At 40.6% G+C, this 25664-nt stretch overlaps 1 protein-coding gene across 2 annotated transcripts in view; it reads left to right on the top strand.

Moving 5' to 3' along the window:
- LOC111869847 (neuronal acetylcholine receptor subunit alpha-7) overlaps window positions 1-25664 on the top strand; it is a 72463-nt gene that overhangs the window by 22440 nt on the left and 24359 nt on the right. For both annotated transcript variants that reach the window (XM_023861678.2, XM_023861679.1), the window contains exon 3: window positions 17607-17761. In XM_023861678.2, coding sequence (XP_023717446.1) covers window positions 17607-17761 — 155 coding nt within the window. The remainder of the gene's footprint in view (window positions 1-17606; window positions 17762-25664) is intronic.

The following is a 25664-nucleotide window of genomic DNA, read 5'->3' as shown; positions in this document are numbered from 1 at the left end:
TGGTGAATTTCTTTCGCTTCACAATTGTAACACACTTATCTGCCTGTCAGAAATAGTAGTAGATATACAAGTATTTTCTCTGCTCTTTCGTGCCTGTTACACTTCAACTTGATGGCCTTCTTATATATGTATTAAATGTGCGTAATACACTGCAGAATCTAAAATGCGATGGGAATAACAAATTCCGATACAGCCATCGCTCTAGTTACTCACGCATGCGCGTATGTTAACCAATGACAAAATGCATATTCTGCTACGTCACCGACGCATGCGCATATGCTTTCAGTATTTCATATATCTGTTTAATTGTACTTAATTTCACAACGCTGTCAGTACTTCAGGTTATATGGCGTCGAATGACAGGATGGTAGTGAATAATGAATGGGAAAGGATATGGAAGGAAGAGGTTGCGTTCTCTCTATATTTGTCTGAACGAACTGAAAAAGCCACGAAAGAATTTGGGCCTGAAATTTGAACCCAAGATTCTCCTTCCCGATTGCGTAACAGAAGTGGTAACCATTTGGCCTCGATGTTGGGGACCCGTATAAGAATTCTCGCTTACCGAAATATTGTACATGAAGGGTACGTAAACTTTGTGACAGAAGTCGAAGAATTCTTTAATTTTCTGAGCGACAAGCAGAACTGCTCCGTGGAGTGATTTAATGGACTCGACATATCTGAAGTTAGGGGTACAGATTAGAATAGCGTATAATTGAGTTGCACGTTTCTATTCTTGTGGGCGGTAATGAGGTTTGTAGATGTTGCTCCTACAAAGGCCATTGTTCGGTCCGCCTGTACCTCGTCACGCTAATAGAAATGGGAGGTCCCTGCAGACTGCACTTTGACTCTCTTGAAACAGAACAGTTCCAGAAAGTTTTGATGTAACTCTATCAGTCTTTATAATATAAATCGATTTTGACTTCGCTAGCAACAAATTTCGCTATTAAATCGAGCATATAGGAAACACTTCTGTTATACTGTGGAGTTCTGACGCACAATATCAGATTATCGGCTGTTCATATTAGTTCATTTAAGATTTACCCCAGTTTCTCTGTGACAATACCTAGGTAATACAGTCCTGTTATTTTGTGGCCGCCTCTGACCTGCGCAGTAGTGGACAGTACGTGAGAGTAGTGGGGGAGAAGCAAGAACGTGAGCTCCAATATTGGTAGATGGAGTGGAAGTGACGTCATATCTATGGAATATCTTGGCGTTGACATTGGTGACAATATATTGTATGCAATTGTAAAAAATAAACATTTTCTTGACTAAACAGGCCTATTATATCGTGAATTATTGGGTAATCATTGGTCTTTCCAGTAACGGGACGGCGTAGCTGCAACATTTTCTTTACGAATTATTTTTTAAAAATCCTCTTTACCGTCCCCTCGTTTGTAGGACGACGCTCGTTTCTCGGCTGTGCGAGAGCTTAACCGGGTCCTCTCTCGGAGTTGGGGGGGGGGGGATCGGTGAGAATTTAGCAGTGTGATACTAGGATGCATGAAAATGGAGGAGGATAGTGAATATTATCCTCACATATAAGGGCGGCCGCACACAAACTGCGTCAAGGCAAGCATCAAGACATGAGAAAAAAGACGCAAACTTGGTTCATTCGTGATTCGTCAGCATGAAGCTGACGTCAGCATCATAACTCAGATCGGTGTATAGCGGTTTTCATAATCTAATTTGTTTCAACTGTGCTCCTTTCTTTGCGTCATGTTGCAGACATCGTGCCTTGACTGTTACATGTCTTGACGCATGCCGGTGTGCGGCCTACCTTAAAGACTAACTCTTATTCTGTCGTTATGCACGTTAGTGGCCAGCGATGGAACTAGTTATTATTATGAATAATATATAGTAGTAATAAACAGCAATGGAAAAATATACTTGAGCCTAAATTCCTGCCTCCACCTTTGCCAAAAGTTCAGAGAAGCCTCTGCATTCTAACATTTCTCAGTGAATATTGTTTGTAAGATATAAAAGTTTGTGACTATATATTAATACAGTTATTTTGTTTCTGGTCATTATCCATCCTACTGTTTTGATTTAAAACATACAGCATTTCGGAGACTGGATCCTAACACCGTCTTCAGGTAGAACCAATCGATAGAGCTAGTCCCTATCCCCAAGCTGGGTTGACTGATTTGATGATCTGCCAGAGATATATTTCCTGTAGGTGTCGCTCGGTTCAATCTGCTTGGACGTCTCTCTCATTATAGCAGCGGAAGTCAGAAAACTACAACTCCGTCCATTGTAGATTATGTTTGAAAATTGTGTTTATATGCTGGTACTATACAGAGAAATTGTCTATTTAGTGATGACTTCTGATAGTACTCTGATTTTAACAACAGTAGCCGTGAAATAGTGCTTGGACATAGGTGCTAAGCCTCGTGTGTATGGAGTGTTTTTAATATTTTCTTAACTCTCGCAGATGGTTCTTGTTGTGCTTTGTTTATATATCCTATCTTGTTCTGATGTTCGGTGATAAGGACTAGCTTTATCGATTGGGCCTGAATGAGTAGGTTCCACCCGAAGACGGAGACAGCATCCAGCCTCCGAAACGTTGTGTGTTTTAAATGGAAACAGGAGATGGATAATAATAATAATAATAATAATAATAATAATAATAATGTCATACCGTTGTTATTCTTTTATGGGTTATTTGAAGACGCTCTCGGTAGGCAGACTAAAGCGTCGAACGGAGTAATAGATTAATGAAGAATTGGAAAGTATTTGGTAGGAAACTGCTTATGTCTAATAGCGGTAATATCATGAAACTTTCCTAGAGAGACCGAAAGAGAACACGAAAAACATCAAGCAGTATAACCAATGTCCTGGCTGAGATTCGAACCCGAGCACCTTCCCTAAACGAGCCCAGAGCTTTACCACCAAGTTATGGCTGTGCCATAGCTCAAGCGGTTAGTCGCTGGCTTCCAACCGCGGCGGCCCGGGTTCGATCCCGAGTCTCGTCAAGTGGAATTTGTGGTGGACAAAGCGGCGCTGGGGCGGGTTTTCTCCGAGTACTTCCGTTTCCCCTGCCAATCTTCATTCCACAAAATTCTCCATCATCTTAATCACCCGGGGCAGGTACAATAGGCCAATCAGTGTTCGCCGTGCCGAGTGGACCCAATTGGACTCCACCCCCCACAAAGCGAATTAAAAAAGAAAGGAGTTGTGTTATTTCTTCAAGCTTTTATATCTTAATGTACATGTAGCTGTGTTTCTAGAACACTTTAACATACTGTTGCTAAATATTCAGTTGAAGAATTACGTTTTTATAAGCAAAATGTTGCATTTACGTGGAAATATTTTACTCTATAAATTTCGTGTTTTAAACACAATAATAATGGTGACATCTGCACCAGTTTCCCGTTAGAAATTTCGTTTTGATTTATGCTACCACTAAGTTAATTACAAGTTAAAATAGTGCTCAATTAGTGAGCTAATCACAAATCTCGTTGTATGATACTGCATCAATAATGAAAATTAGCGTTTAATTTCCCCAAGTTTCGGTTCCATTTGCTGATATCGTTATCTGAGCGACCTCCCCACCATTAACTTCTCACTTTCTGACAAGCTGGAGGCCATCTTAAACTAACAGGACAGTAATCTGCATTTCCTGAAATGTTTTAACTCATTAGATAAGGACTGTAGAGTTTCTGTTCCTATATAATATTACAAATTCGATATTCTAGTTTTCCTAATATCTCCTCACTTCACTTTTTGCCCGATAAACCCGTTTAACAGCTATAGAAATATGTGTTTATTATACATATGTATAAGGCTGACATCTTTGGTTTGTTTGAAGACTTTCTGTGTGATTCAAATGCATCTGTGGAATACCCCATCATCGAGAAATGAGATAACAGTGAATTTACAGATGCTTCGCTGCTTCTAAAAACCACTGTTAGCTGATTTCTTTTCCGATAGCTTAGTACTCACAATTTCGAGGTTTTCAAGGCGATGCATATTAAGATCACAGTCTTCTGGTACTGACGCCGTGTAGTGTAAAATATACGTACTAAAATGTCGGTTTCTTGGGATGTGACATCTCTATTGCTAGATAAGTTCTAATGTTTCATAGGATCCTGCTACGTCCACTTTCAGGTCATAAAATCGTGGATTTGTTATATATCATGTGTAATTTGGTAGATAGACTTCAAAGTTTCGGTGGACACAGATGCTTCCTTCTTCAGATATGCAGAACATTGTCTTCGAGGTTGTGACACTGATAATTTGGTACATAAATTACGTTTCTTGCCTCCATCTTCAGGTATTAAGATCAGTGCTCTCTGGAATATGGCGCTGTGTAGTACCAGACTAAATGGCGTCATATGTCAGAAACCGTGATCAGAATTTAATACATGTTTTCTAGTCTACATAAAATAATATTTTTGATGGAAGCAAATGCATTGCTTTTATGGCATATATAAGTGGTTATAGTGTTCGTTTGTAGGGCTAATATGAAGTTTTAAAGCATACACCGCCAGTATAACGTTCACTGAACCGCATTATATGTGCCCAGTAATTTATATTACTTTGATCTGTGTTAGAAAAAACTTCGCATGTTTTATGTTAATAGCTCACTTGCATTGTTAATATTTTGCTTCACCCAATTTTATCGTTTTTGGTCACAACCCGGCAGTCTTTCAGCTACTTAAGAATTTCTCAACATATTATGGAACCCTAAGGTTCAGTACCGTGTTCACAAGAGCTCTCCATTGTTTCCTATCCTGATGCAACTCAATCCAATCCACACCACCCCATCCTATTTCCCTAAGATCCAACTTAATATTATCTTTCTGCCTTCTCATTCTTCTTTGGTTTCCCTACTGACAACCAAAGATAATAACAGTCACTTCACATCATTCTAATTGTTGCTGCTTAAGCTACCACGTTCAGTAAGCAAAAGGTGAACATATTGCGCCTGTGCGTCGTTGAGAGTGACGTTAGTGAAATGTGTTCCATTCACGCACGAAGTTGCTCTGTTGTATTTATATTCAGTGCTATATATCGAACAGAAATGAGATAAATGACAGAAAAATATCAGGAATACTGTACTATTTTTTCTTATTTTTATCATGGGGTGGGGAGACTGAGTCTACTTGGTACTGCGACCACTCTTTGGCCGTTTGTACCAGCCCCAGGTGTTCTTTTTATTGCTAGTGGGGTGGGACTAAGTCCCTTGTATTGCGGCCACTTGTGGCCTATTGTACCAGCCCCAGATGATAGGTGAGGGTGATTGTGGAGCAATTGGTGGAATGAAGATTGGCAGGGGAAACCGAAGTACTCGGAGAAAACCTGCCCCAGCCCCACTTTGTCCACCACAAATCCCACATGACATGACCCAGGCTGTAACCCGGCCCTCCGCAGTAGGAAACCGGCGACTAACCGTTTCTGAGCTATGGCACGGCCTCAGGATTACTGTAACTATTCTAACAATTTTCTCTAAAGCAAATTCATTCTGCACTCTTTTGGATACAACATAATTTATTTATTTTATGATTTGTTTAACAGGGCTGTCAGTAACTGAAATTCATAATGACGCAACCACTTGGGTTCGTATGCTGGAGGACAGAATAATTTTAGTGACAACTGATAGAAAAGTATTTTGATAAAAGCACTAAAATTATCTGGGAAGTTAGAATATAGAAGTGAAAAATTCGAGAAGAGTCAAAAGGGTGCTCATTAAAACGGGACATTTGGGTTTGAAGGCAATTACAGCCAATCACGATGACTGTAGAAAGCGATACAACCGTAGCGATGTAACAATAAACAAAGCTTTGCAGTCTGTCAACATCCCTTTCAAACTCTCATTTGACAAACTGTGTGGGTTATTGATCTCAAACAGCTGACTAACGAGGAGCGATCACTTCGCTTGCAATATTGCTTCGATCGTCAGCCGATTCCCTTAGGGTGTGTCATCACTGGGGCAGCTATTGCAGGACCGTCAGTAGTGCCGCTTTTGACATTTTAATGCTCACTACAGTGAAACATGTATATGCTGGCCACCTGTAGTTCCTATCAAACCCGGCAAACTTAAGCTGATGGCCACCTTATATTCTTTGTTGTTATTATTTGGCCAATTTACAATCTACCTAACCGTAAAGGAAGTAACAAGTAAATGTGATATATCTGCCACCTTATATAACGTTAAAATTGCAAATTTTCCTTATCTATAGTGGCTGTGGTAAAAGGCAAAACTTATCCCCATTTTTATATTGCTAGTGGGGTGGGACTAAGTCCCTTGTACTGCGGCCACTTCTGGCCTATTGTACCAGCCCCAGATGATAGGTGAGGGTGATTGTGGAGCAGTTGGTGGAATGAAGATTGGCAGGGAAAACCGAAGTACTCAGAGAAAATCTGCCCCAGCGCCATTTTGTCCATCACAAACCCCACTGGACCAGACCCGGGATCGAACCCGGGCCGCCGCGGTGGGAAGCCAGCGACTAGCCGCCTGAGGTATGGCGCGGCCTAGCTTATCCCCATAATTAATTATGTAATTAAGACATATCTATCTATGTGTAGCTCTACAGTCCTCTGTTGGACCTTGGCCACTTTTTCAGTTTATTGATCTTTCACAAAGTCGGTATGATTCCTTGGCCGGGGGATCAGTCCGTCGAAAGGCCGCTAATTGTACAGACGACAGCATAAACAGAATAAACGCACACAAACATCCATGCCTCAAATGGGATTCGAACCCACGACTTCAGTGTTTGAGCGGCTGACGACGGTTCATATGTTACACCACGCGGCCACTCACCGGCTAATTAAGGTGAAGGTATAGCTCTACCATTCTCTACCTCGGTACTAGATATAGGTGAGTGGTCAGCTTCACGCCCCTGCGTGGTTGCGATCGACGAGGGGACATTTGTTAAGCTATACGTGTATATAGGCCTATGGGTTCCGAAGTTTCTGTATCACTTGGAAACAGCCCTACTGTAGTATACGAAATATTAATAGCCTGATTTCAATTCAAAACAAATAGGCCCGTCTATCAGTCAAAATTAAACCAGGCGCTATCCAAACAGAAGCCTTACGATCAGAAGGTAAATACTACGGCGTTCTGGAGAGCGAGGGCCAAGCAGAGATACGCCTAAAGACGTGCAACAGGACGAAGTAGGGTGCGTCATCGCCAGTTAGTGACGTATACCGTTACGTCATCATTATAAAGTTAATAGATTCTGCTTTCAGCATTCTTCGGTATTCATATGACGTGGTATAATTCCAGCAACAGCACCGGTAGGAAATTCAGAGTTAATATATATATATTTTTTTTCACTAGATGGCAGTGCATATGTGTGCATAGAGTATTATTGAATTATGGGACGGATGGGCATTGCCTAGGAAATTTTTGTGTAAACATGATTTTTAAAATTATATTAATATACTTGTATTTTTATTGGCAATAATCTTATTTTCCTTATAAAGAATATCTTTCTAGGATGCTTACCATTATTATTTGGTCATACTGATCCCTTCCTCTTAAAAATGTTTGTTGATAAAGTTACACCAAATTCTGCAAGCCTATAGAACGTTTCTCTGAGAATATACAACAGGCGTTTCATTTTTTTGTGTTATCAATTTCAGATGACAGGTAACTTCTCAAAGTCCTCCTAGGAAAGCCCTTACTACTAGCATTTACTGACCAGCTATAAAAGCTCTTTTTAGTTTCCCTGGCTTAAATGCCTTGACACGTTCTTCTGCTTGTACATTTACTGTCTAAAAACAATAATAAGAACTAGTCGCATCACATAACATTCCTTGTCCCAAACCATGGGCCATTTCCCTTTACAGTGCTGACAACACTCCAGTCTGAAATGTCCACACTGTTCTGTGTTAATAAACCACTCCAAATTCTCGTTAAGGGGCATGATAGAGATGAATGGCGTTTACAAATACAAGATACAGGAGTTAAAAAAATTAAAAATATGAGTAAAATTCACACTTGCTAAAAAGAAAAGTTCAATATGGCACTAAGGCTGTTAACGATGAACTGATATTCAATACGGAATTTTACTGCTTATATCATCTCACTACAGCTTCAACTGCTGCTACCACGACCACCATCATATCTACTAATACTACCATTACTATGAATACCACAACCACTACTACTAGGAGCTTTCATATTGATTGGTACAACTACCATATAACAATATATCAGAACCATATCATAATGAATTTAATATCCATCAACACTAAATTATTGTTCCCATCAGTCAGAAATATAGAGATTCATGTTTGTTTAAAGGAAACCTTCTAAATTAATATTATTCATTTGTATATGGGGAATTTTTAATAAAGAAACAATATTTTAACTGTATTTAACATCGTTTCACCTAGATTCCTCTAAACATATATGTTAGAAAATTCTTCAAGGAGGTGTAAAAATATTATAAGTCTTTTGAGCTTATAAAGTTATTATTGTTAACACTGTAATGTGATGCATAATTCTCACTTAATATAAGTATAGAACAATATGCATTATAGAAACAGCAAAATACACAGTTAGGAAAGATGATGGATTGGTGGAAAAGGGAAGAACAATATACTTATTTGCAGACTACACAAATTACATTTAAATCCGAAAAACTAATTTAGAAAGGATTTGATTAAGAACATTACCAAAACTTTGCTGGCTGACTGAAAATGCTTCATATTTTGAGAACTGTGTCAAATTTTAAACCTACAACATGGCTGCTTAATACTTATTCTCTATTTACTTAGATGTGCTGGAAATTCTTCTGCAGTGTCATCATTATTTGCAGGTCTAGTTGGCCTCTTGTAATTATGACAATTTATAATCAAGTTTATATCATTTTAAGATTAGAACTTCAGCATCAGAATGAGACAATCCATATAACACTGTTTCAATCTAAATATAAAAATATTAACGATCACAATGCTGGAGTAATTATGACTTCTTATGGGGATGTCAAATATTCATATAAGATTGGCAGAATTTATTAGTGATATTAGACATTTGTTGTGGTAAATTTCAGTAAGATAATCAGTATTTATGTCATCAGATATATTATTAGATGTGGTAACTTTCAGTAAGATAATATTTATGTCATCATAGATTATTTATTTGTGCTTAGGTTCATAAGTTATTTAGGGAAAGTTTAAAATCTTCTATATGAGTTCTATAAGTATCACACCAGCGTTGGAGAATTTAGATTCCAGTTGCACGCAGTCTGTGTCCTGTTGATTGCAGTGTTCTTTATTTGTGATACAGGTTTGTGCTTCCAAGCTCTTCACCAAGTTCTCTGCATGTCACAAATAACTTTTCGATACTGTTGGGTTGACCCGAATGACAAACATAAAAACACGTCCCAATAATTCTTCCATTTTCACATTTTCCTAATAACACACTTCCTCGAAATAAATTAATTTTGAAATTTATTAACACGCGAGAATTATATTTCATTCTCCAAAATGTAATACTTTTTTTCTCTTTGAATTATTTCGTTACTTTAATTGTTCTTAATTTCCTTGTTTTGTCAATTTACTGCAACCTCGCAATAAATCCACACGCATGGTCACTCCCCACCTAACTCGGGTACGTCACTGGGACTCCACCACAAGATTCACATACGGTTTCTTGGGTGGGTCTCCTTACATATTTTAGGGTCTGTTATTGATATTCAGAATTGTTAAATTGTTCACTGTTCACAACTGCGCGCCGATTCTCTCACTGCTCACATTTCTTCGCACACGAACATGAGTTGCACTGCATGTGTAATTTTCTTGCTTCCGGTTCGATTTTCGTATGTAGCTGCATCAGTTTCACAAACACTGCAACACACCACTACAGATTTCGTACTTGTATTTCTACCGCAATAACGTTACGTGGGGAAACGTCAAATATTTCAAATCACAGGTACATTACTAATACATTACGTACACAAGCTGCTGTTGCACTGTATAAAACACACACTGTAGTCATTAAGATCTGCATTTCAGAGAAATAAATATATTGTGATTATATTTACCTTCAATATGAACACATCCTTTAGCATGCATACTGTATATATAGGCGAAACCAAACAAAATTATTAAAATGAATTGCAGTTTTCCTGCGTCATTAAATCTGGTCATCCATCTTGAGGGTTCATGTGTACCAATATCTGCATCCGAAAATTCCCAGTTTAAAGCGATAATATTATAATATATACCCTGGAATCAAGTATCGATAAATATATGGAATATTAGTTGTACGTAATTTCTGTCGACATAGTTTTCAATGAAATTCGTTAATACCCCGCGAATAGGTTCAAGAGGCAATATCTATTATGGCTTCATGAAGCGCAGATTTTTAAAAACATGCGCGATTTTCACGAAACTTGGCATGAACAATGTGCCACACAAGGTCATCCCAAAACCAACATTTCCAATTTATTACAATCACTAAGAGAAACACAACGGACGCACGAAATCGCGAGGTGGAGACAGTGGTAGCAATGAACCTCGAACAACAGGCCACTGCGCATTCAACTGCGCACCTCTCTCGGCGAGACAGCACTTCGTAAGATTGGGCAATGTTAGGTTAAGTTAGGTTCGGTTAGGTTTGCGCAGCACACCACTGCGCACCCAACTGTCTGCTGACTGAGGCAGCACTTGGTGGAATTGAGAAATGTTAGGTTAGTGCATCACACCACTGCGCATCCATTTATTCCTCTTGGCACGGTTGCGTCCGGTTGTGTTAGGATTTGTTACTTTAAGTGATATTGACGCAAAACTACAGCTCGTGTCCCTTACAGCATGAAATTTGACCCTATCATTTAGAAGAGTTTACAGATCATTTGATATCGAAAATTTTCCTAGATATTCATATATTCCAAATTTTGGAAAAAAATAATACTTCATAAAATAAAAAAAATGGTTTCTCGAGATGTAAAAATTTGAGTGGACTTTGGAAATGTTACTCTTCAAAGAGGTTTCATATCCACAAAATTCTAGAAAATTATGTAATAATACGAATATTCATAATAGGTTTTGAAACCTTTGGAATGTTGGAAGGAATTGAATTTTCGACTTCTTCAGTGTCTTCATTTTACAAGAAGTGGATGTTATATAAAATTTCGAAACTCTGTAAATTGAAGATCTTTTTACATTCTGAAAACAATTCAACGCATGTAATTACATTTATCTCGCAAACGCCACTGACTGGAATTCTGTCCGATCATTCGTTCACATTTGCTCGTCTACGTCTCTTACACATAAGGTTGTATAAATTTACGTTTGTTTGCAGCTATTCATAAATGCCACTATCGGACGACACAACTACGGATAACACTATGGGCTACTAAATGACTTCCGGAATTGTAATATTATTAAATAAATTAACGCCACTAAAAGAATTGTTCTGCCATTTCTGCGGATACGCTTTGTGCGTATTCGGCCAGTTGTTCTAGATCCGTTGGAATGCATTTTATGACGGTAGAGAGCGATGGCTTAAAAGATTTGAGGATTATTCGGCTTCTGAAATTGTAAAATTTCCTGGGCTATCAGCCATGTCACTTTGTAATGAATGACCGACATTTCAGGAATCGCCTCTATTCCTATCATCAGGGTGAGACCATAAGGGATGTTCCCTGAAACGTGGGCAATTTTAATAAATTGACACGGTCGATAGCTGGAGGGATTTTCGATCATTTATAAGTTTACACATACAGAATGCAACGTTAAAAAATAGAATGACAGTGATCGGTTTACATGTCATCATGTGTCGCTACTACAGTGCCACTCTCACGCGCAAATTAATCTGATGTTTAGTGCAGTTATCTCTAACACGTTCAGACCCGATTTATTTTATTATATTTTGTATACTTCATATTTCTCCCCCTTCTCGTTCTTCAAAATATTTGCCTCATCTCTCCTGTTTCTTATCCTTTTTATCTTACTAAATCTACGGTCATTTTGTCTCCTTTCCCACCTCCAGATCCTGATCCCTCAACTTTTAAATTCATCCTTTTATAATGTCACTTATCACCGCCGCCGCCTCCACCGCCGCCGCCTCCACCGCCGCCGCCACCGCCACCGCCACCACCGCCACCACAACAATTAACAATATTTATTTCTTCTGTCCCTCTCTACCCTCCTGCGTTATTCTTCTTTGCCATCCCTTAGTAGTCTCGTCTACCCATCCCCTTCAGTGACATAGGCCTCACATATGTGCATTCGGGGTTGTTCCAAGCGGTCAACTAGAAATATATACATATTTTAGTGTGCGTCTTCATCAGATAATTGCATAGATCATTATGCAATTCTTAGAAAATTACTAGATTCTATTTTCACCATATAATTGCGAAGCAAAATTGCCGTAGTGGAGATCTTGCTGAAGACACTAAATTTCACATTCGTAAGGTAAAGTAAAGGGCAATATTGTCCCTGAGCTTAGTTAATTAAGCACTCATCTGTGAGGTAGTGAAGTTAGAGCTCTACCATTTTTGACCTCGTCATTAGACGGAGCTGAATGATCAGTTCCACCTCCGTGGCATGAGCCCCCGGTACCCATTTGACAGGAGGCTAGTTGGGGCCCAGAGCCGACGTGGACGCTTGCCCCTACTGGGAATCGAATCACAGCCTTCCAGCACGTAGCTCGTCACTATATCAACTGAGCTATCCTGGCTCACATGACTTTTCATCCATTAGTTCGCCTAATTAAGGGATTTTTATCCTCAAATATTTGTTTTTGTTTAATACGAAATATGTGGGAAATGTGGGCGCGGTGTGTGTTCTGTTCTTTCTGCTGGCCGCTTTTTGTCGGAGCTGCAATGCCCCTTGGCATTCCGGATTGTTGGTAGGCTACATGGCAGTCGCCGTTCGGCAGAGATTCCAGACCTCATCAACATGAGCGATGATGACAGGGCTCGAATATTAGCTCTCTTAAATTTTCTGTGTTCAGTGAGATTTATGCACGCTTCATGTTTAATGACACAGCATCCAGACATCAGCACGACACAGATGCGCAGCATTCTGTTGGCTAGATTAATTATAAAAGCGATTAATAGCTCTGGCGTTCTTTTTTTGTGGTTTCTAAACATTATTTGTAAAAATACAATAAGCTCAAATGAATGACACATTATATTTCAACGTTGTTGAAATCTTAGACCAAAAAAAAAATTGATAAGGATGTTAAAGTGTTACGTCAGCTAGAGGAATACCTAGGTGGTAACTAGCTTCTTATCGAGCAGGTTAGTGTATCGGTAAAGTGGAAACAAATAGAAAGAAATTAAGCAATAAATAAATAGGAAAAAACAAACTCCGTGGCTTGAATCCGCAAGCGAACTATACCGACCGAGCGACCGCCTATTGTCAGTTAGTGCCAACTTTAGCGGATAGAGGGTGTCGCATGGTCAGCGCAACGAATCCCCACGGCCGTTAATTTCGGTTTTCTAGACCGGAGCCACTATTTACTTGAAATAGCTCCTCACTTATCCTCACGAGGCTGAGTGGACCCAGTTCCAGACCCACTACTTCTCATAGAATTTGGTAGCGCCGGGAATCGAACCCAGGGCCTCTGAATCTGTAGCAGGAACTCTGACAACTTGACCACAGAGGCGGTCAAAGAAATAAGACAGGAAAATAAGGAAAGGAAAAGAAAAGAAGAATGATAGGGAAATGGAAGATACAGACGAACGATAGTTAGCAGAATGGTGAAGAGACAGAGGTACATAAGACACGGAGGTACATAAAAACTCGCCAATGGAACCTATTCTGACATTCAGTCTCCTTTGATAGAGAGTTTTCCCAAAGTGTACTGTCTCTTCTAGAACAAGAAATCCACCTCTTCGTCACCTAAAAACGATTATACAACGTAGCACGACACACGGTAATCAAGTAAACCGCCATAACTACGGTTTATATCTAATTAATTTCGATATTATATCAGTTTGTTTTCTACAAGAAATCTATGACGCGGATATTTATATTTTTTTATACATGGTAAAGTTAAAGCTATCCCTGTAACAGGCGGTGGATGGCCATAAGTATGTGAGACGTGAAGGCTCCCACATTTTCTAAACAATCGGCTCACAGATGGCGGTGAGCTTGTCAGCCTTACACGCCAGCCGCCTTTTACCCCCAGGAAGACTCCTAGTACTCATTTCTGTTAGAGGCAGAGTCGAACTCAGGGCCATAGTGCGGCTGAAAGGTTTAGGTCAATTGTAAAATTCATTAACTTCATCGGGGTTCGAACCCGCAGCCTTACGGCTTGCAACGTAATGCTTCAACCAACTACGCTACCGTGTGCTCCAATATATGAGCTGTAAAATTTCCTTTTAATATGGTACACCCCATTAAGTTGATCTTGAGTGACAGAAATATAGCGGGAGTTTGACCACAAGTAATCAGTAAAAGAAATAGACTAGATATGCCTAGATTGTAATTTACATCTTGTTCTACGTTGTAAAGTTTAATCTTATTTACACCATAAAGTCAAACACTTTGGTACAAGCGATAACGTTTGTGTTTCGTATTTTGTAGGTGTCCGATTCGAATCTCGGCTCTGGGCACACCTGGCCTTGGGGTTTTCGTGCTATTGAGTCGTACGAGGGCGCACAGAGAGGTCATCTTCAACTTGACGCAAGGGCACATGTCTCCCATGATGAAGCAAGGATCTCGATAACAAGCAAGACAGTCGTAATATAGTAAATACAAGATTTAGCATAAACTGGCTTCTTCGGATGACCTACAAGGGCGGGGCTCCAAGATAGATAAGTCAGAACATATCGAGAGAAGTTACGGTTAAGATCGCAAATGCTAGAAAAATAGCCACGAGTCAAAATAAACTAAGATGTAATATATTATTATTTATTATTATTATTAGAGGGGGTGGGTTTCCCCATGCACTTAGACCAGTTATTGGTCCATTGTGCGTCCCCCTTTAATTTCTACTGTCCCCATACCCTACCGGTACTGGTGCGTGCTATCAGCCCCGTTCAGCCAACGAGGTCGGCCGTCGGTACCTGATATTTCCCCCATCTACCAGAGGCGTTGGAAACTACTTTGGCGGGAAATTATTGCCTAATTTCGCTCAGAGGTCTCCTAGAGACATGAGGATCTTTTACGTGCCGTAAATCTACGACACGGGACCCACGGCTTAAAGTCCCTCCCGGAGGACTTGTTCCCTGAATTTTTCCGCCCTTAAAAGGATGTAATAGAACCTAGATGTTTATAAACAGAAATACAGGGTGTCCCAGGAGGAATGTGCCAGACTTCGGGAGGGTGTTCCTTATGTTAAAGTATGCCGATATAACCCAAAACACCTGTGTCCAAAGTTTAACGGTTATGGGGATAATGGCCAGAGAAGTGTGAAACTTTGACAGGTGTTACACACTTGTTGATTACCAAATACGTATTAAAACTGGCAGGAATATGTGGTTTCTGTAATGTTAATAATGTACATAACATCAAACTAACTTGTGAGTGACATGAAGCCATTAAATTGAACTAAAGAAAAACTCGCACGCCATGTCATAGTTGTCCTTAGGGTTCCAAGCACTATACGTGACACATGACTGGCAAGCACTGACGTAGCATGGCTGACTGTGCATTCTGGTATGCGAGTGTATGCGGCTAGTGTGAGCCGTTATCACCACGCTCAAGGACAAACATCGATAAGACTTGTCAGCTGACAGGTACGGTGACCCGCCAGAAGAACCCACTTTTTTTCGGGCCATTATCTCCGTAACCGTTCAACTTTGGACATAGGTGTTTTGGTTTATATTGGCATACTTTAACATAAGGAACACCCTCCCCGAAGTCTGGCACATTCCTCCTGGGACACCCTGTATAAGAGAGTAATAAATGATAATACATACAAGAAATGCAAAAATAAAGAAACACGAGCAAGTAATGGTTTACACAGAATTATATAAGACAAGTAAGTGGCTTAAGGCCACATACAAAATGGCGACTAGAAACTTCGTAACACGGCATAAAAAAACTGGTTGTCCAAGTTACAGCACGATTTCAAGCCGAGTTGCACAAGGATTAGATAGAATATGAGTCAAGAGTTAAAAGATAACAAAACAAGTTACTCCTAGGCATAGCACAGACCTAAAAGCAAGAATATCATGTGGGATAATACAAGATCATAACAGCCATGACAGGCCCGTAAACAAGAAATATGGATACAATTATTGCGTTCTTGGACCTTATCCGTCGTCCACTCTTTATTTAAAACAACGCTTCGGAGATTGGATTATGTCTCCGTCTTCAGGTAAAATCCTACTAAGTTGAGCCCAATAATAAAGCTAGTCCCTATCTCCGGGTCCAAGAATTTCGAAGAATATCTCCTTGCCGAAGTATAACACTTACATACTAGAATTCTCCATGCTCACAGACATAAAGGCGCTCACGCTGGAGCATCGCAAAGATAGAAAATGCAGTTTAAAGCAAGCAACACACATAACAACGAAACGTAATTTTGAAACAGGGCAACACGCGTCCACGATACTTTAACGTCTCCAGCAGGAAAAGAAAGAAGCAAGCAGGATGGCAGACAAAACAAGGGAAGGTCACGTGACATGATACGAAATTTTGATGGAGGAGAGTCGTTTGGGAAAGAAGGGAAAGTTTGGAGCTGGAGCTGGAGCTGAAGACAGGCAACGCAAGAGGGCGGGCAGAAACTCAAGTGAGCCGTCGAGGACGGTCATTATTCTTAGTCGAAACTGCTGGGATAATACCTCAAATTAGGCCACAACCACTTCCTTCCTTATGCTTTCTAATTCATTATTTATTAGATCACCCTGCCATTCGAAGCTGTGAAATCTGAGATGCTGAAAATGTCAGATAAACCACAGATAAATAAGTAAAATACGCCCTTATAATATTTACCTTAAGTCCTTTCTAATATTATCCTTTTCCTTTCAACAAATGAAAATGAAAAATAACAATTATACATTATATTATATTATAAATAAGTAAAGTAAAAGGTAAAGGAATCCTTGTAACAGGCCGTGAAGACCCATAGGGTTGTGAGACGTTGAGGCTTCCAAATTATCTAGACAATCGGCTCAAAGATGGCGGTAAGGTTGTCAGCCTTACGCGCCGACCGCCCTTTACCTCTCAGGAATATTCCTGGTACTCATTTCTGTTATAGGCTGAGTCGACCCCAGGGCCATAGTGCGGCTGGAAGGATTAGGTCAATGGAAAAAATCCAATTACCTCATCGGGACTTGAACCCGCGACCTTCCTGCTTGTAGCATAGTGCCTCAACTAACTACGCTATCGCGTGCCCCCAACAATTATATTATAAAGTAAAAGTAAAAAAGTAAAGTTATCCCTGTACCAGGCCGTGGAGGCCCATTGGGGTGTGAGACGTTGACGGTCCCACATTATCTAGACAGTCGACTCAAAGATGGCGGTAAAGTTGTCAGCCTTACTCGCCGGCCGTGCTTAACCCCCCAAGAAAATTATTTAATTAATTCCTGGTACTCATTTCTGTTAGAGGCTGAGTCGACCCCAGGGCCGGGCACAATATATTTTCTAGAACAGACCCAACTTGAAAGCAGGGATGTCCAACACTTAATCTTGACCCAACGGTTTTCAAGAAAATTCATTTTTCCCTTCATTTTCCTCTGTTGCATGATCAGGACGAGAAAAATCAGATCCTGACTACGAACTGCTGGCTGACGCAAATATGGACCGACCATCATCTCAAATGGAACGCTTCAGACTTCGCAGGTATCAAGGTCATCAGGGTGCCGTACCAGAGGGTCTGGAGACCGGACACCGTTCTCTACAATAAGTGAGTCCAGACATTAAGTTATCCCACAGTTTGGAACGGATTAACTGTGACTTCATGATAATGTTACATCATGTGACAGCAGGTATGACATCTGTTGAGAGTTCGACAAGTTATCGCCACATATGTTACGTAACATTCCACACCATTAGCTTTCCCTGCTTTCTCTCATATTCCAAATCTGCACTGTATCACATAACGCGTCGAGGCCGATGTTTAACGCCATCTCCCGAGAATAACACATACAAATATTTAATCGTAAACTGTCTTCTTGACACAGGATACTATACTTCACACGTAAAAAAACTCCGTGCCCTGCAGTTGGCACTAATTCGCGGACAAGCGGCGGTCGCTCGGTCGGTATGATTCCCTTGCGACTCAAGCCACGGAGTTTAACAAACTATGTTCTTATTTCAGTTTCGTACATTCCGCATTTTTCAGCAAATTATTGCTTTCGGCAATAATTCTCATAGTAATGATAGTAATAGCATTGACTGACTGATCTATTTCTAATGTATGAATCTGAAAGTGCAACACATTTAACACAAGAATGCGCCACTAGTCTTAATTCTAAGTCAGCAACAAACGAGCAACAGTAGAACTACGATGTTATGCAACCCGTTTCTAAGCAACGGAATGGTAAACACTCGCCTACAACTATAGGGTTATTGTTGGAAATAATGTTTTCTATTCGTCCGTGCAAAGTGGTTGTAAAGAAGACAGTTGAGGTAATCGAGTTAGTTGAGAGTTGGCAGCTCAGTTGAGCTCAGGAAGGGAGGCTGAGACGAGATGTCTATATAGTTGAATGGAATTGAAAGAGTTCAGTTGCTGGACTTTTGCCGGACAGGAAGTACCTGTCATTGTTAAGAGCCGTTATCAGGTAACGGCTGTTAAATACACTGCGAGCTGGAGAAGACTTAGTGTTTGCAGCAGTGATTTGTAAAGTGCGGAGATGAGCAACGGCGCTGTAATTACTTGTAGTTCCGAGTTGTGTCGAAGTTCAATATCCAATCCATAACCCGTCTATATTCACACCCCTAAATCGTGAGAGTATGATATGTAACCCACAGAATGGACACCGTCCAAAATAATATTCGCACAATGAATTAACTGTTGTCTGGAGCCTGTAGGGAGTCGTGACACCGTCTGCTTTTCCAGAGAAACGATCTTAGTATCGAACCATTTCGCAATAATTTAGGTCACCATGAAGGATATTCTAACAGTAAAGTTACAAAGAATTTCTCGGTGGTATAACCCCTCGAATGGCTCTACTTTTAGGGCCATGCCATCTTGTCTCCCATTCTTGTTCCTGTGTTTTTGGATATTACGTTTTAATTTTGGAAAATATTTTCTCTTTTTATGATTATACATGCTTGTGCTAATGGTTCTGATGAAATTGTAATTACAGAATAGTGAAATGTTTCGCTCTTTAACGTTTGAGAGAAACCACAGTTGCAGCATATTGCACGCACGCACACACATATATTGGAAAGAATTTTGATTTATGGACGTATGTAATGACGTCACATGTTAACATACTAAAATAGCCTCATGCCGGAAATTTTATATTTATGCATTTGTTATTTTAATGTCCTCTGACCATTAACATAAAAGAGAACTACACTCCGTTGGAATAAAATTTGTCACAGCGGTGGTTATGGAGAGTACCATCTTCTGGTATATAACGCCGTGTGGTCCGGTAGAAGACAGCTGACGTTTCGCAGCAACTTACTGCCTCATTTTTCAGAATCGATGCAAGTAAGAAACCAGCTAGAAAAGCTCCCTGTTTCTTGCATGTTTGTTACTTGGTTTATTTTTCGAACATGAAAAAGGAGGCGGTGCGTTCTTCCAAAAAATAAAAAAAGTGGAATCCTACCGGACTACACGGCGTCACATTCAAGAAAATTATACTGGACTAGGTTTATATCGAGATTTGTATGTACTTCATTGTCATTGAAAAGTTATATCATATGGGATACAGCGCATTGTAGTCCGTTGAAGGTCAGGTGATGTTTCGAAGACACAGGTTGCTTCCATCTTCAAGGTTTGAGACTAAGCCGAGTAAGAAATGAGCATGATGCAGGCAGTCATTTTTATTTATTGCTGCTGTAAGTCTTGTAGTGGACAAAGTAAAACTTGTTTAATCATGTCATCGATTCAGCTTCTCATTTATTTTAAATCTTGCGTTAAGCTCAGTCAAGACAGTGACTAGGCTATGAACTGGACACCCGGGGTTCAATTACTGGCTCATTATCCCGTTGGTAAATAGGGGCTTTTTCTTAAAAAGTAAAAAATGTTTATACGCTTCTACGCTGAAGGTAGCGGTCATTGGTAACGTCTTACCACACTACACGGGGTCAAACCCCAGACGACAATAATATTCATAGTCACTGTAGGGAGGGCATGAAATCTAAGATAACGCAAGAAAATGAAATTCGAGCCACAATTTTCAAAATACAAAGAATTCCGCACTTATTTCAGGCGCTGTTCTCAGAGAAAACATAAAAAAGATTCGATTGGAACTTCTTTCAGCGTACGCTAATTAGATTTGTTTATGATATGGATTTAAAATATTGGTTTTTCTTTATTCCACAATTAGGTTAAGCGTGGTTTTCTTTTCTGCACGAAAATCTTTTAATTTCTTTTTCTTATTTGTAAAAACTTAATCACGAAGTTTGAAGCCAAGTCAGGGTCTCCTCTATTCCATTGCTTGGTCTGAAGAGCTTTCCGTTTTCGGTTCGCTCCCCCCCCCCACTTCCATCTATGTTATGATACGTCAATATTCATATTCCTCTTTCGTCCCTTTTTCCGTGTTGGCTGCGAATTACTGCGAGAGGACAAGACAACGCCGTGGATTATGAATCTGTAAGAGGTGGGTCTTGTAAAACTCAGTTCAGCCACCGAGCAGGCTGATGTAACTTTTGGTGGGGGATGTGTCAATATCTGAACTATGTAGCTTCGAATGGTAGGATGATTCGTAAATGATGAATTGGAAAGGATTTGGAAGGAAACTGTCTTGGCTCAGTCGAAGCACATCTCTGTATTTGCTTGGAGGGACTGAGGAAAACGACGAATAGTCTCATTCAGGGTAGCTACCATCTCTGCTCAAATTCGAACCGAAACCCTCTATAATATAAGTCCAAAGCGATACCGCTAGACTGATCGATTAAGGACTGTGTATCGCAAGAGTATTGAAGTGTAAGAAATTATGATGGACAGAACATGTAGCTCGTATTAAGGCGACAAATAAATACAAGAATTTATTCACAGGAACTATTAGAAGTGGTCATTTGGAAGACCAAGCACGAGATGGTAAAATAATACTGTCACGTATGAGAGTGCTTATAGATGAGGTTTGGATTGGTGATTGGATTTATTGAACACTTACACAAACAACTCGTAGCTACAAGTAACTGTAACAGCTTCACTTATTTACACACTCTAACTGCAGACCATATAAACTCTTCTTTGTCTTCACTAGTCGTATCCTGGTAACGGATCCTAACAATGCCCTCTGCTTACGTCCTTACAGACTAGCGAACATCCCACAACTGACTCATTGGTTCAACTTACTAACTCCCAAGTTAGCGGCGATCTCACAACAATCATCTACTCTTCTCTTCACTAACTGAAAACTTGTCACCGTTATAACATCTCTGCCCGGACTGCGTAGAAAACACCGCCACTCACTTTTGTAGTTCAATCGTTTCCGTGACATGTTTGTTTGCGAAGCCGTTACTCAACAAAGGCTCTCCAGATCTAACGCCGTTAGATTATTGCATTTGAGGCAAGATGAAGGACATTGTGTACCAGGTAAAAGTACAAACACGTGAAGCATTGCTTGAACGTATTCTGGACGCGGCGATGACAATAAGGAACAAACGTGTGGAACTGCGAAATGCTACGAGCGCGGTTCATACGCGTGCGACGCGTTGTGTTGACGTGCAGGGAGTCATTTTTGAAAATCTTATGTAAATCCAGTCGTCTTCTAAAGCAATACAGTTTAAAGGAAACAGATTGATAGAAGGGTGTGATATGCAACCATTGGTATGTTTACAGAATGGGATGCTGAAAATAATGTAATTTTGTAACATAAAATCGATGAAAAATGTTGCACAATGCAAAATTAAAAAATTGAAAAAAAAAATGGTTTTAGAATGCTTCTTTCTAAAACATTAACGATTTAAAAAGTGTTTGTATCCTATTTCTAATTTGTTTTGACTGAAATTCAAAGAAAAAAGATTTTGCGCCAGTTTTCAAATTACTGTATCTCAATGTTATATTTTAGCGCCCTGTTGCACTGATTTATGTCCATGATTTATTCTGACCGTCTTACAGTGCATACATTTATTCACCTTACTCATCTCTCTTGCACTACATGTTTCAGGACCAAAGTGCCATCTTCAGGTGCTTTTCGATGTACGTCGAACTACTTCATTGCATGCCGGAATATAATGAAGCAGGGGCATGCAATGAAGTACTTTGACGTACATCGAAAAGCACCTGAAGATGGCACTTTAGTGCTGAAACATGTAGTGCAAGAGAGAAGAGTAAGGTAAATTACTGTATCTCTTTGATTATGAGTTGGATACCATTAGTATATTAAAATTTTTTGTTCCAAATTACCTCAGGAATGCCCTCCCTAAGTAGGGGTAAAACTTCGTGAATCACCCTGTATTTATATCGCGGTCGTTGCCCAGCAACGGGTCAGCATGCTACAATATTAAGACAATATTCCAGTTTAGTGGTCCCCGAATATGGGTATAGCGTGCTACAGCTAGACCAGCCAATTATGTGCATAGTGGTAACGCTCTAGAATCTAGAACTTTTGGATATGGATCTAGAGTCTAGATCCATATCCAATAGGGTCTTGTTTCGAATCTCGGCCAGCACAAAGATTATACTGATAGAGTTTTATTTTGTAATTTTCTTTCAGTCTTTCCGAGCAAACTGCGGGACAGTACCTCGGTTAGATCATATTCCCTTCCTTCGAAATCCTTTCCAGTTCAGTTTTCACCAAGCATTTTATCGTTCTCGCCATGGAATCTCGGCTACTAGCAGCGTCATATAACGAATCATTATCAGCCCCAGACCGACTGTTACAAATTGTCTCCACTCCGGATCCAATACCATATCAGCATCTTGCTAGCAGTTGAGGAGAATGCAACTAGCGTGTACTGCTTAGGGTAAAGTAAGGTAAAGCTATCCCTGTAACAAGCCGTGGAGAACCGTAGGGTTGTGAGACGTCGAGGCTCCCACATTTTCTCTAGACAATCGGCTCACAGATGGCGGTGAGGTTGTCATCTTATGCGCCGGCCTCCCTTTACCCCTCAGAAATATTCCTGGTACTCATTTCTGTTCGATGCTGACTCGGCCTCAGGACTACAGTGCAGCTGGAAAGCCTAGGTCAATTGAAAAACCCAATTACCTCATCGGGAATCGAACCCACGAACTTCCAGTGCTTAGGGTAACAAAGATAAAAGGTGAAGCTGTCCTTCTGTTTAATTATTTAAGCACCGGTCCATGGAGGCTTAGATGGAGTTTACATTACTCCACGCATTTTCAACCTGGACACTAGATGGAAGTGACTGATCAGGTTCACGGTCATGTCGCTTTACTCCCCCCCCCCGGAAAAGAGCCAGAACTTTAAAAATTTGATAGTAGGCTGGGTGGGCCCCAGAGCTGGTCTGGACACTGTGGTGAAGAACAAATCTCTTGCCATTTTATGAATTGAACCCCAACTTTTAGGTCGTTCCCCTTGTTGTCTGAGACTCTGTACAGACTATGTTCGTGGCCTGTAGTCCGCAAGCGAACTATACCGACCGAGCGACCGCCGCTTGTCGGCGAAGTTAGTGCCAACTTTAGCGGATAGAGGGTGTCGCGTGATGAGGGCAACGGATCCCCACAGTTGTTAATCTCGGTTTTCTAGACCAGAGCCGCTACTTCCTTGAAATATGTCCTCAATTATTCTCACGAGGCTGAGTGGACCCCGATCCAGACCCACTACGTCTTAAAAGATCTGGTAGAACCGGGCACCAAACCCAGGACCTCTGGATCTATAGCCAGGAACTCGGACCACTAGATCACAGAGGCGGTTACAAACTATATCAAACAAATTAATTAATTACTTTCAAACTGTGATAAAATATCGTTTACACTGGCCTTCATTTTGATTCCAAGAACGGCGTTGTCATATTTTTCATCTGCACTATTAAACTACGAGGAAAGGAAGGGAACAGCTCTTTTCCTGCGGGGGCTGACTTCCCTAGAGCATACAGCTGACAGGCAGTGTCCTTTTCATATAACTTGATGGAGCTCTTCCGTGTTCAGATTTACATTATGTCAAGGGCAGATTTGGAATTATTGAAAAGCGCATATGTGAGGATGCAGTGATAAGAAGCATATGGCCTTCCTTTTAACTGATCTCCTTTTTTTTTCTAGCCCTTTCAATAACCGACCGATATGTTCTTTATTTTTATTATTTTTCTTGCTGCTTTGCTTCTGTTTTCCCCTTTTTATTTATAAATGTTAGATCTTTCAAGTCATTACCTCCATGTCCCCACCACGCTTAAAAATCATCGTTCTTAGTCATAATGGTAAGAAGGTTGCTGCTTTCTTGGATATGACACCGTAAGGCCTGGTAAATACTAATTTACGTTTCAGAGCAATGTTCTGTATCAGTCTTCAGAGTGGAAATGTCTGTAAATATCTACCAGACTGCACGATTTCGCATCCCAAAATAAGTCGTCATTATTATCATCGCCATGAAAACCTCAGATTTCACTTATTGTCTTTATTTTGCCCACGGATAATTGTTTACGCTAACTGTATAATACTGTCACGATCCAATGAAGTTTCCAATCCAACCAATTCTGACACCAGATGTCAGGTGTATGAGTGAGTGTGGACTGGGTTTGAATTGGCAATTGGATTTATTGAACATTTAACCCTTAATTACAAGTAACTATAACACTAATGCTAATTCACACAATCTGCAGTTCACTACAGCGCACATTAAGTCTTCTCAGTCTGCTGTCTTCACCAGTCGTTGCCTGGTAGCGACTTCCAGCAGTAGACATTCCCTTTACTCTGGGTTTCCGGACAATCCCCCATGTCTCAGCTACCAGTTTCTAACAGCAACCCCTCATAACGACTGAACTGCAGTTCTGTAACTGACACACCAACCAACCCTTCACTGTACTCAGCTCAACCGAATTCGCTTTATTGATTGTCTTCTTTGTAACATATAAGCACGGACGGCACAGAAAACACAGTTCTTGTGTTGCTGTATTCATTGTTATGTGCGCAGCCATCGGCGCGGGCTCCGCACAAAACACTGTTTTCCTGCCAGTTCGGTGGCGCATATTATGAATGTTACCTAGCAAGGGGCGTTTTTACAGAGTCATTACTTAGCAATGGGTTAGCAGCGCTGACTGCTGGTGTGGGGGGGGGGCTCGGCTTGGCGCAACATGTCACACTGCTCCCTCCTTAAGGCTGTTCGTCCCGAATAGCCTAACGGTGCGTCCCCGTTCCTTTACTTCGGAGGCTGTTCTTGCAGCATCTTCTTTCGTTACATCCGCTCCCTTCTTAAGATCGACTCGTCTCGAGCGGTTTCCTTTCAGCTCGCCAGAAGATCCAGTTGTGTCCCATTCATCCATTACTTTCATTCTATGGCACATTCATTCTCTCTGGGGAGGCCGGTTCATCTACATTACCGGTTCCTCCTCTGCTTGAGGTCTTTTTCGTTTTGGAGGGGGCCGACCCCTCCATAATGTCCAGTCCTTGATCAAGTTTGTCTTCGGAGGTTCCTCATGTCGACGTAACAGCCCTTGATGCGTTGTTCGTCCTTGCCGGCTTCGTCGTTCCTCCTGGTCTTCCAGCCGCTTGCTGGCACGAGACCGTGGCG

This window comes from Cryptotermes secundus, unplaced genomic scaffold (genome assembly GCF_002891405.2).
Source record: "Cryptotermes secundus unplaced genomic scaffold, Csec_1.0 scaffold286, whole genome shotgun sequence".
NCBI lineage: Eukaryota > Metazoa > Arthropoda > Insecta > Blattodea > Kalotermitidae > Cryptotermes > Cryptotermes secundus.
Note: the sequence above shows the minus strand (reverse complement) of the source record. Positions and strands in the feature narration are given on the sequence as shown.